Genomic DNA, 12,036 nt, shown 5'->3' on the forward strand with positions numbered 1-12,036 from the left:
GGGCACAAGAACCTGAGATATGGGGGTGCTGGGGGGGCATCTGTTCAGCACAAGACAGCCCCATGCCACCCTGCCCCCACTCGAGCTGCTCTCACGGGCGCAGACCCTGGTCTCCAGCACCTACTTGGTGAGCACCCCTTGGTGAAGCTGGATGCCAACTGATGCCGCATGGCCCCCAAGCCCACCCTATGTATGGCAGATTCAGACACACACGGCGCAGGCCCGCTGGGGCCCCCACACCCACAGGCTCCAGACACAGGTGCCGAGCTGTGAATGCTCCTCCACACCAGCACCCTGGCCAAGATCCCACCTCAGGCCTGCTCTAGTCTGGGCCCTGCAAGCAATCCCACAGTCCTGTGGCACCCAACCCCCAGGCGGACGGGGAGCAAGGCACTCACCATACTGGCTGTACGGGAAGTCGGGCTGGGCGGTCGGTGGTTTGCTCATGTCTGGGGCAGCCTGAGATGGAGGTGGTGGGAAGGCCAGAGGTGCGGCCCCGGGAGTGGCCGGTGGTGGGGGAACCCCTGGAGGGGCAAACTGATCTGGTGGGGGAGGTGGAGGTCCGTAGCCAAAACCTGTGGACAGACAGGAGACAGACAGACGTGGTGCTCATGCTCTTCTGCCACCAGGACCACATGCATCCACCCCAGCTGACCAGCCTGCAGCCCAGGGAACAACCCTGCTGGGCAGACAGCGACCAGCCAGTGGCCTGGCAGAGTGAGGTGGGGCTGCATTCCAAGCCCAGGGTCCCAGGAGGATAGGAAGTGCAGGCATCTATGAAGAAAGACCTGCTCTTTCCTATTAGAAATGAAAGTGATCTAGGCCTGGGCCGGGAGTGGCAGCCTGACTTGGTTGTCAGGTGGCCTGCATGCCATGGCAGGGCTACAAAACTGCAGTGTCCTGGGACCCTGGTCACAGATGGCCACTCAGCACGCAGCGCAGGGTCGGAGAGGGATGGAAGGGGGAGGAGGACTCCTGCCGGCTGAATGACATGCCCCAGCACCCCCACCTGCCGGCCCAATGGGGTCAATGGGGGCACTCCTCTTTTGGTGGACACAGGCTGCTGGGGACAGAGAATCCAGCCGTGTGGACAAGGTGAGTCCAGCCCTCACCTGAAGTGTGGGGAGTCGGCTCTCTGTGCTGACATGCCCCAGGCCCACCCCCAGGGGCCCAAGGCACTTACTGAACTGTGGGGGCGCGCCGTAGCCCTGGGGGAAGCCCTGGGGAGGCGGGAAGCCTCCAGGAGGGGTAGACACAATGTAGGAGGTGAAGGGTGGGGGCGGCGGGGGGGCTCCTCTTCCTGCGGGGGGCGGTCCATAGCCACCTGGAACATAGCATACAGGTGAGGTGAAGAAGCCCCCTTTCCCGCCTGCCCTGCCCCACCCCGCTCAGATCCTGCTTTTCTATGTTTTTTTCCAACAGGGACTTACCGATCGCCTGTCCTGCCGGCACCCACATTCCTGCAGGGAGACAGGGAGGAGTGGGGCGTGCCACATCAGCACCAGGTATGGATTGGGGGACCCTGCCCCCCCAGGGGACCCAATTTCCTGACACATCTCAGGTGCAGGGCAAAGACGTCAGAGCAGCTCCAGGGACACCCAACAGGGAGGCTGTCAGCCAGGAGAGCGGGGACCCAGGGTGTCCTCCGGCCAAGTGCTGGTTCTTTCCCTGCGATGGGCGTGAGAGCATCCGGTCTCACTGGCCAGTTTCCTATAGCTGTGGCTCATTTTGCAATAAAAAACACTTTTAAAGCCAGCTCTGAAGAGACCAGGTGAAACTTGGAGCCAGGTAGAAACAGCTCTACAGCTCAGGGTACTGGTATCCTTCCTTGGACACCCTTCTCTAGGTCTCTAAAGGGCATGGAGGCTCCTGGCCATCCCAAGTGGTCTGTAAAAGGTCCACCCATGCTACATGGCAAGCGCAAAGCCAGGGGAGCTGGAACAGACCCAAAGGGCCCACAAGGCAGGGCTCGTATTTCCTCCTTGCTCCTCTGAGGAGCATCCAAGTGAAGCTCTGAAGACAGCCTGACCTGCCCACATCCACTCCAGCCTCAGTGCTCGCCCTGGGGGCAAAGCTGGCTGCTGGGCATGACCCCTGACCTCCCCTGAAGGTACCGCCCCAGCACCCCTGGTGCCTGGGGGTAGCTGAGGGGACAAACCCACTTGGCCCCGGGTGACGACGCTCCACAGTTCTGGCTCCCGTATCCCACCTGGCCCACCCTGGTGCCAGAGCTGCAGGAAGCTCCTGGGGCTGGTGGGCAGGCAAACACCCTTACCTTGTGGGCCATATCCCTGCTGCCACGTAGGCGGGGGCTGGCCTGCCCAGCCATTGGCGGCGTTGGGCACAACCCGACTGCCCCACTGGCTGGCACCTGGCTGTCCCGGCGCTTGGCTCTTGCTGTCCCGAGGTTCGGCCCGTTTAACTTCCACCTGGACAAACCAAACTCTGATTTAGGGAGACGCCAAGGGTCTCAAGCCCCCTTCCCTTCAGACACACCCTCAGGTAACTTACGACTACACTTAGCATCTTATTATGACTTAAAACTAAATACTTAACTATAAACCTTATTTAGACTAGTAACTTTTTTCTTAAAAATTTTAATTTTTTTGTCTAAAAAAATGTTTCTCAGGTACAACAGATCCAACTATAAAACATGTGAGGTCCCACCCACTGCAGACTGGGCTGAGGACCAAGAGTCTGCAGAGTTCTGTGTATGACAAGGGGTCTTTGGGTCAAGTTAAGGGACAGTGTAGACCCAGGGACACAGAGGCCAGGCTCCTCCCCACAAGCGCAGCCCTCCTCCTGGCCGCTCCGGCGGTCAGGCCCTCTCCAGAGCCCCCACCTGCCTGCGCTTCCAGCTCATACCTGAGAAACACAGTTGGTTTACTTAGGTTTTGTATTTAAAATGTCTAATGGAAGATAAAAGACTTACCTTCCCCAGGCTAACGCTTAAAGAATCTCAATTAACTCAAAATAATGTCAGAGGGGATGGATGTGATAAGAGAATCTTACATTACATCTAACAAAAAAGTAAACAAACATGCAATAAAATGGACATTTGAATCAGTAAGCAATCTTCATACTGTGTTAGGTCAGCAGCCCAGGAGCCTTCCCTTTTGGAGGTGCCAGGAGCCACTGCATGCGGAGGGCGGGCGGAGGACCAGGTGCCCGCCCCACCAGGCTGCATGCCCCCCTCACACAGCCTTTTCAGTCTGGGCCGACTGAAAGCAGACCCCCAACTCCAGGGCTGCATCAGCACTCAAGAATCCCAAGTTGCTCTTGTTTGTAGGATAAATTTTAATGAGAAAGAGACAATGAATTCATCGGAGTCGTCCTTGGGGTCTCGGAGCCTGGCAAACATTGTGTACTCAGAACCCCGTCAACTTGGCCTAAACCCCTTTCTGTGAGAGGACAAGGAGGGCACAAAGGCACAAAGACCCCACCTTCCGATGCCCCAAGGACGCTCCACAGAGGGGAACAAAACCCCTGCTAGCTCCGGGCAGTGTGGCAGCAGGATGTTTCAAAGAACTCAAATTAATGAGTCTTCACACACTTTCCTTAAGGGAATATGGTTCCTGCTTACAAAGCAAAGCAGCCCTTGTGATTAAAAAAAAAAAAAAATCTGCTCTTCCTGGCCTGTACTCAGGTTTTAATTACAAAGTGGGCCCCTGCCCTTTGAGACAGGACTGAGGCTGGACTCTGCCCCTGGGAGCAGACCCCGCCCTGAGAAGGCCCTCACTGCTCCCCAGCTGTAGCCATCACAGGACCTTGAGCAGGGTACACAGGCACCTCGGAACCTGTGTTCATGATGGCACGCACCCCGGAGACCTGCATGCCAACCCTAAACTAGCCATTGATGAGCACCTAGAACAGCCTGTGTCTCCTGCACAGCAGGCTCAGGTGGAGCTGACCCAGCTGCCCATCTGTGATGTGAGGGACAGAGGGGCCACCCTGGGCCACGTTCCCTCTGTGTCTCAGCTGATGGGGTGGCCGGGGCTCTGGCAGGGGGGACTGGGCTTGCCTCTGGGACGAGGAGCCGGGGGCCTGGGAGACGGGGCGAGGAGGGGTCAGGCCACTTTCTGAGTTTCCCTCCGAGGCAGCAACACAGTATGAAGATGAAACAACCAGAGGTCACTTGACTGCATGGAGTTAAGAACTACCAGGAGCATGTGGTCGGACCGAGTTCACAGTAAGTGACCCAATTTGGAAACCAATCCTTCAGGATGTTTACGTTGCCGTCAGTTTTACACGGAACCAGTTCTCAAAGGTTCACGGCCTGGCACGTTCCAGGCCGGCATGGGACAGTCAGGGAGGGGACACACATCTGAAGGAGAGGTCACTGAAACCAAGCCTGAGGCAACCCACGACTTCACTGGACGCAGCCCGCCCACCCCCCGGCCATCCCCAGGGGCTCTAGAGCCAGGGGCTCCTGAATCAGGTCCGACCCACAGGAGGGGTCCTAGGACCACTTGCCCGGCCCTTTTCCTGCCAAGGGATCTCCTCTCCAGTGAAATCCCTAGGTTGCCTAAGACTTGGTTTGGTCTTAAGGTAAAATAAAACTACAACTACACACTTTTTTGCCCATGATGTCGTGAAAATGCATGTTGACAGCCTGGTCCACTGATTGTTCGTCCTCGAAAGTAATAAATCCAAAACCTAGCCAACGACGAAGAGTGAATCAAGGTAGCAGGGTGTTGTGACACAAAACAGGATGATGAACAGTATTAGGGACGGGCCGAGGGATCGACCAAGGGTTTCAGCGAAGCCGGTGTGTGAGGCTGCGGGGCAGGAGCTGATCTCAGCCCAGACGCTGTGGCCAGTTATAAATCAAAGACGACCTTGGGACCCCTGGGCGCATCTTAGCCGCCGTCTGGACAGTGGGGTGGTGAGGGCCCAGCGGGCAGGCAGCCCCAAATGTGTCATGGGTGCACTTGTGCTTTTCTGAAACCCAGGGTCCTCCCCCTCGGCTGGCAATCGCTCGGCAGCTAGTGCTGACAGCAGCCGTACACTGCTCTAGCGTTAACGGAGGCACGTCTCTACCACAGTGAGAGCCTCGCCAAGCTTGCCCAACACTGTTGGGTAAGCCCGAGGAGTCCTGCCCAAGTACCATACGTATGCACACAGTGTCTATATCTGTACGTATCTATGGACTAAATACACAGAGATACAGGCCACAAGGGGTTCCAGCAGCTCAAACACTGCTGTCAGCAGCAAGAGCAAGAGGCACCATGTCATCAAAAGGACAATTTTAACGGGAAAGACAATTTAGTGTTTCCCAAACACAAGAGAGTGCAGTATAAACGAAGTTTGCTGGTCTGGTGGGCGGGCCACCCGGCTAGCCTGCGTGTCCAGCCCTCGGGCTGCTGTTCGTCCCCGGGGGCCCATCTGCACTGAGCACTAAGACCACTCATGGCAGCAACTGCCGGAAAACCCCGCGGAACAAAGGATAGGCCAGGGAAGGGCCGAGGAGGGTCAGAAGAGGGGTGCAGAGGAGGGACAAGGGTGCAGGGGAGGGGCAGGGCACAGAGCTTCCAGGGATGTGGATACAGGGTGGGGCAGCCCTGGGATCCCGGCCTCTCAGGCTGAACAAAGAGGGATGTGGGGCCATGGTCGCAGGGACCGTGGGGAAAGACTCCTGGCAGAACCGAGGTGGGAAGAGGACAAAGACGGGAAAAGAAAGCAGCTTAGCTCAGAAGTGTGGGCGCCAGCCTCGTGGGGTGGGCCAGCTCTCTAGCACATACGTGTGTCCAAGCATGACACACGCACATAGCCTGAGCCCACACACCACATGAGAAGAAACAAGAAACAGACCAGAGAAGACAGGCCAGGCAATGGGGATGTAGGGGGTGGAGGGGCAGTGTGAGGGAGCAGAGGCAGAGCCAGGTGCATGGGGACCAAGCCCTGGGAGGGGCACGGATGCTCAGATGGACTGTGGGACAGGCAGGGAGAAGAAACAGGGGCTGCATGGAAGGCTCAGGAAGAGAAATTGGGGACAAGCTATCTGGGGCACCTGCTGACCAACTGCTGCTCCTGCTGTGGTGCCCACCCTCCGCCCACCTAGCACTGGGGGACCCACGGGGACTCGCCAAGGCCCACGGCTGAGGATGGCAGGACCCACACGGAACGCGGATCCGCAGGTCAAGCCTGGAGTGCCCTCCTGCCAACCCCTCCTGCCCAGACCCGGCCCAGGCAGCCCGGCACGCCCCAGGGCCCAGGCCAAGGACGGCAGGCAGCCCTGCAGGGACAGCAGGCAGCCCTGCAGGGGATCTAAGAGCAGCCTCAGGACCCCATGTCCCAAGATGCCCCAAGATCGGAGGCAAGTGGTGGAGCACAACATGGGTGATGAGCGGCATGTGAGAAAGTGAACGTTTTCTCCAAGTGCAGGAGGGTCTGAAGCCACAGGGCTCGCGGTCCTTAGAGTGCAAGAGGCGGTGAGTCGTGGGGAGGGAGCCCCGGGGCGGGCCCTCTAGGGATGCGTCTGTCTGTCAAGAGGCGACATCACCGCTGAGGAAGCGGAACAGAAACACACTGAAACTTCGTTTACACCCCACTGGAGCAAAGCCCGCTCCCTCCTCTGACTGCGGGACTGGCCTGTACCTGTGTGATATAATTTAGCACCTGGAGAAGAGAAATCTAAAGAGATATCGTTAATCACAAATAATTCACAGAGAGAAAAGGAGAAACAACTTACTTAACATTACTGTACTTTTCTATGAAAACACTTAAGTGCATCACTAAGCAAGTACGTCTATGTAAAGTTAAGACTAAGACTTAACAGCTTAATCAACATGAGGTGAAAGTACGTTACTTAACCATGGAGGGAGAGGAGGGTGAGGTTCAAATGGCAAACTATTCTCCAGCATGGCGGGCGCATGCTGCGGGCGCGCGGCTGGTGCAGTGCCTCCAGGGGCTGGGCAGGGGCCGCGGGCTGGACGCACTCGGCTCACGAGGCCGGTCCAAAAGCGGTTCAGGAACCAAAACACAGAGGCAGGGACAAATAGCAGCAGCCAAAAAAAAAAAAAAAAGGAAAAAAAAAAAAAACGGCTCGCAAATTGGGTGCCCAGTGTCCCAGCCTTGCAAACCAATGTGGCCGTGCAGGTGTGGGCAGCTGGGGCAGCTTCGCGCCTCACAGACTTCAGTCCCACAGACTTCAGGAAAAAGAACAGGAAAACAAGAAAAAAGCATGGGACACACCAAAGAAACTCCATGTTCAAGCCGAGCTGGGGGAGACCTAGCCTGACAACATGAAATGAAACCCCCGCCTTCACTGAGTGAACTTCAAACAGAAGATGGTCATAATTGAGGAAGTTCACCATTTAACAAAACCACTCATCTTTCAGGACACGCTTAAAAACAGAAACCATGCTGAAATTCATGTCAAGTTGGAAAAACTTCCAAAGAATGAGCTTAAAAAACAAAACAAAAATGAAAGAACCCCAAGACTGTACCGCCTGACCTTTGGAAGCAGACAGGCCGGGGCTGCGTGGGAAGGACTACGCTAGTCTTGAGTCACCCTGTGCTGAGGCCAGGCTCGCTACAACCACCACCTAAGTGTGAAATAGTTTGCCATCTGAGGGGGAAGGACAAGGACAAACTCGATCTCTTTTACCTCGAGGCCTCTGCTTTTCCGCATCGTAGATCATGACCACTTCTGTGACCTGTAACAGAGACAGGGGTCTCAGGGCCCAGGTCGGCAGGCAGCACGTCTGCCCACAGCCAGGAGGTCCCGAGGCAAAAGGCCCGCTTCCTGGGGTGTGAGACCCTCAGGGCTGTGAGCAGGCTGAGGGGTGCTCATAGGCGGGGCAGGACCAGTGGTGGGTCACCAGGGGCCCAGGGCTCCATGTGCCAGGACCTCCCACTCAGGGTCGGTGCCCCTGGCCTGGCTGGGCCCGCATCCTCCCCATGCTCCCGCATTGTGCACTGCAGCACAAGTTCCTTGCCAGGCCCTGGGTACGCATAGGCACCCCCTAGACAAGCACACTGCAGCCAGAGAACACGTGCTCGGTGGAAGCTGGAGGTGACCTCGTGCTTTTGCGTAGGACAAGGGATAGCCTCCTTCCCCGACCCCCAATACCAAGGCCCTGCCTGCCTCCTGTCTGCCTTATTAGAATTCAGTTCCTGTATAAGCCCCCATGAAGTTCTGAAAGATTTTAGGCTCTTCTGGAAAACAATCCCTTCACACCCTGTCCTAGGGTGTGTGTGGGGGGGGGGGTGGGGGGGGGGGGGGCAGGGAATGGGACCCAGCCATGTCCAGCACTTCTCCAGACGTGATCAAGTGCTCTTGACTGCAGGGTTACAACCAGCCGAGGGCCTCCCAGGAGGGAAGCTGGCCCCGTCTGCAGCAAGCACTCCCCTGCGGGTGACTGGCCATGTGGGGTGCTTTGCGCTGTCTTGCCTCCCCAGGACACAGGGCTCTGCCACTCCCGCCCCAATCGCGGCTGTGGGCAGGGCAAGGACTCACCACTCCAAATTTCTTGAAGTATTCCCTGAGCTCTGTCTCACCACAATTGTGAGGAATTCCTCCGACAAATATCTTATTTGATTTACTGTTATCGCTCCTGGGTCCTTTCTGCTATTTCAACAAAGAGAAAATGGTTAGTCCATGTAGGGAACCCTCCAAACACACCCTGCTATTCAGGGCACAGTCCCTGAAGGCAGACCAGACACTGTAGGGGACCAGGCTGTCCAGGAGTGCCTCACAGGCCAACAGGGGCCAGGGGCCCAAGTGCCCCAAACAGCGTGTCTCCGGCTCAGAGAAGGAGCAGCAGGGCCTGCACCAACCCCACTGGTGACCAAAGGGTGGTGGGAAGTTCCTAAGACCAAGGACAGTCGCCACCTTCTTCACCTTCAGGGCCAGATCCTGCCCTCTGCAGACAACCCCTGAAGCTGCCTCCCCTAGGCACCGCAGCCAGGAACTCAGACTACGTCGTTGGGGGTGCTGGTGGCAGAGACACGAGCAGAGGTGGGCACGTGCACACACACATGCATGCACACGCACACACACACACGCGCGCGCACACACCGACCTCCACAGCCACAGGCTCTGCATCTGGGATTCGACCAACCATGGATCAAAAACACTTGGAGAAAAAGAAGTCCAAAGTTTCAAAAGCAAACCTTGAATTTGCCACATGCCAGCCAGCTATTTACACTGTATCAGGCAACCGCAGTCAATTAGAATTGATTTAAGATGCACAGAGGATGTGCGCCGTCACAGCCATTTTATAGAAGGGACTTGAGCGCCCACGGATTTTGGTCCCCTCGGGGGTCCTGGACGCAGTGCCCACAAAACACACAGAGGCACGGCTGTGCAGACTACGGAAGGACCTGGGCAGTGTTTCTACCCACGTGTTTGCTGCACCACTGTTTCTGTGTTTGATGTTTCCTAGCAGACTCAGAAACATACACACCTGGTCTGAGGCCCTGTCTACCATCACAGCTGGGAATCCTGCCAGAAATGAAGGTTCCCAGGTCCCAGCCCTCAACAGCACCAGTCCACCATGTCTGGTAGGGCTCTCCTTGAGAACGGAACACTCTGGTGATAGCTGGCCAGGCCCTGGGGGCACAGGAGGCTCACAGGGTCCCCGAGGTGCGAAAATAGACAGGCGCCTCAGCCCTGGAGGGGAACAGCCAGCAGAGTGCTGAGTGGGGCAGTGGGAGCGGTCAGTGTGGATGAACACGAGGTTCCTGACAACAAACAGCCAAGAGCCATCGTTTCTAAGGTAGACTAATAAGATACTTCTTGGCTACAAGATGAAAAGCTCCCAGCACTGAATCAATCCAAGTGCTCAGGAGCTTGGCTGCTCAGCGCCACACGGGAAGGCCTGCTGTCACTCAGTCTGATTGAGCAAGGGCCCCAGGGAAGCAAGCAGGAGGAAACCCCCGCCCCTTACCCAGCCTTCCTTCGGCCGTGTCCTCTCCGGCTGCATCCCCCGAGGCGTGCATGGCTTTGGGTCAATCTGTCGGAAGTTTCAAAGGACCAGCTGTGAACAGGAGGCTTGTCTCCCAACAAGAGAAGGTGTCGGCAGTAGGGTCAGGGGTACAGGCCCATCAGGTCGCCGGGGCCACATCCTGGCCCAGCGTCCGGTCTAAGCTCAGAGCTGTAACTTTTTTTTTCCGGAGTTATAACTCTTGTAACCCAACCCAGGGGAAAGCCATCCTTGGCACCCACACAGCGCTGGGGCGCAGGGGCACCAAGCAGGAAGGCGGCAGGTGCCTCCTCAGAGTTGGGCACTCACGTTTCGGCCATCGAGGGTATGTGGTCTGCTGGCCAGCACCGTGCCCACGCAGTTTGGATCTTTGAATTTGACAAAGCCAAAGCCTCGAGACTGGTTGGTCGTCTTGTCTTTCATGATCACGCAGTCCACGACTTCTCCATACTGGGAAAAGTAGCTGCGCAGCGTCTCTGCTCAGAGATCAGGACACACACAGCTAGGCATCAGGCAGGTCACAGGCTACTAGCCTGGCAGCCTGACCTGGAGAGTGTGCAGCCAGTAACCTTTACGCCAGCTGACCTGCTGATATGGGGGCAGCGGATAGGGAGAGGGGGAAGGACAGGTGCCAGGGAAGGGAATATGCACCACGTCTCCCTGGGAAGGAGAATGAGCTGCCAAAGGAGGGACACCTGCAAGGCCTGAGGCTGAACACAGCAACCACCACAAACGCCTAACTCTGCTGGCTCCGTCTCCACCCTCCCTGACCAGAAGCATCAGCACAAGATCAAGTTCCAAAGCGCTGCCCCAGTCTACTCCCAATCAAGTGCCCCCTGCCCCCCGCCGCAATCCAGACAGTAAGTCAAGAATTGAAAAGCTAATTCTCACAACTTGCAGACAAGATCACATGCCCACAGCCCATCTGCCCTTACCTTGGGTGGTGCTCCAGTCAAGACCGCCCACGAAGAGCTTCCTGCAATTCAACAAGAAAACATTCAGGGTCAGGAGGGTTCTGCCCAGGATGTTCCTAGCAGCCCAGTGGTTAGGACTCCACACTCTCACTGCCAAGGCCTGGGTTCAACCCCTGATCAGGGCACCAAGATCCCACAAGCTGCATGGCACGGCCAATGACCACAGAGGGATCTGCCTGCGGTGCTGCCCATCAGGCTCACCCTGGGGTGGTCACCTGGGGGCACGGCCATGGTACGGCATGAAAAATGCCACCGGGATCTGCCCAAATGGCAGGAGTATGAGTCACAATGTCCAGAGCCGCACACAATGTTGACCTCAACCACAGTAAGACAGACTGCCACCCCCAAACCTGCCAGTTCGGGAGTGGGATCACGGAGCCCCTTCCCAACTGCTCTGCAAACACCAAAGACTTCAACATCTGAGACCAGACATGGCAAACTCAAGGGGCAGCAGTGGTGGGGCTTTAGGACAAAGCAGGGGTACCCAGCACATGGGCATGAGTAAGCACCACCAATCGCTGGGGAGGCCCCTGGAGCTTGGACTCAGTTGAATGGCTTAGGTTATACTTTTGAGCTAGAGCCCTACTATGTGAGAGGAAAAGTACTGGTGGCCTCCCTGGGGCCACCGTTTCCAGAGCCTCCGTGCCTGCCATGCTTGGGCTGGCTGAAAGGAGAGATGCCCCGTGCTGTGGACTTCAACTGGGGCAGGTGTGACCAGAAGGCAAGGCAGGGCACTCTCCACCCCGCGTGCTGCCCCAGAAAAAGGAGTGAAACTGGCACTCTCAGAGTGGCACCTGGGCGCTATCCGGTCCACAGCCAATCCCCCCTTGCACAGCCTGGACACAAAACAGCCCCCTGAAGCTGGCTGCACTGAGGCCCCAGAACCGGCAGCCGGGGCACGGGGACAGACCCATCAAGGCAGTGGCCTCAGCTGTACTCAGGGGTCCCTCCCACTGCGGCTTTCTCCCTGGGGTCGAGAGGCTCAGGGTAGAAGAAACAATTTTCCCACCCCACTCGGGGTGGTAGCCCCTCACCCCCATACACATTCAGGGCACGTTCCTGGATGGAGGCCAGGAGGCTCACACCCAGCCTCCTGACCATTCCGTCCGTCCCCTACACACCCCTGGGAGGGC

At 57.2% G+C, this 12,036-nt stretch overlaps 1 protein-coding gene across 1 annotated transcript in view; it reads right to left on the bottom strand.

The window, feature by feature from the left end:
- Positions 1-11,134, bottom strand: part of DAZAP1 (DAZ associated protein 1) — a 13,128-nt gene extending 1,994 nt beyond the window's left edge. The window contains exons 1-11 of the mRNA XM_010844634.1: positions 11,105-11,134; positions 10,865-11,009; positions 10,239-10,405; positions 9,894-9,959; positions 8,462-8,572; positions 7,610-7,658; positions 4,574-4,656; positions 2,276-2,429; positions 1,431-1,460; positions 1,184-1,324; positions 399-575 (exon numbers count right to left, since the gene is read on the bottom strand). Of these exons, the coding sequence (XP_010842936.1) occupies positions 399-575; positions 1,184-1,324; positions 1,431-1,460; positions 2,276-2,429; positions 4,574-4,656; positions 7,610-7,658; positions 8,462-8,572; positions 9,894-9,959; positions 10,239-10,405; positions 10,865-11,009; positions 11,105-11,134 (1,153 nt within the window). The remainder of the gene's footprint in view (positions 1-398; positions 576-1,183; positions 1,325-1,430; positions 1,461-2,275; positions 2,430-4,573; positions 4,657-7,609; positions 7,659-8,461; positions 8,573-9,893; positions 9,960-10,238; positions 10,406-10,864; positions 11,010-11,104) is intronic.
- Positions 11,135-12,036: the final 902 nt, after the last annotated feature.

Source organism: Bison bison, unplaced genomic scaffold, assembly GCF_000754665.1.
Source record: "Bison bison bison isolate TAMUID 2011002044 unplaced genomic scaffold, Bison_UMD1.0 scf7180017864203, whole genome shotgun sequence".
NCBI lineage: Eukaryota > Metazoa > Chordata > Mammalia > Artiodactyla > Bovidae > Bison > Bison bison.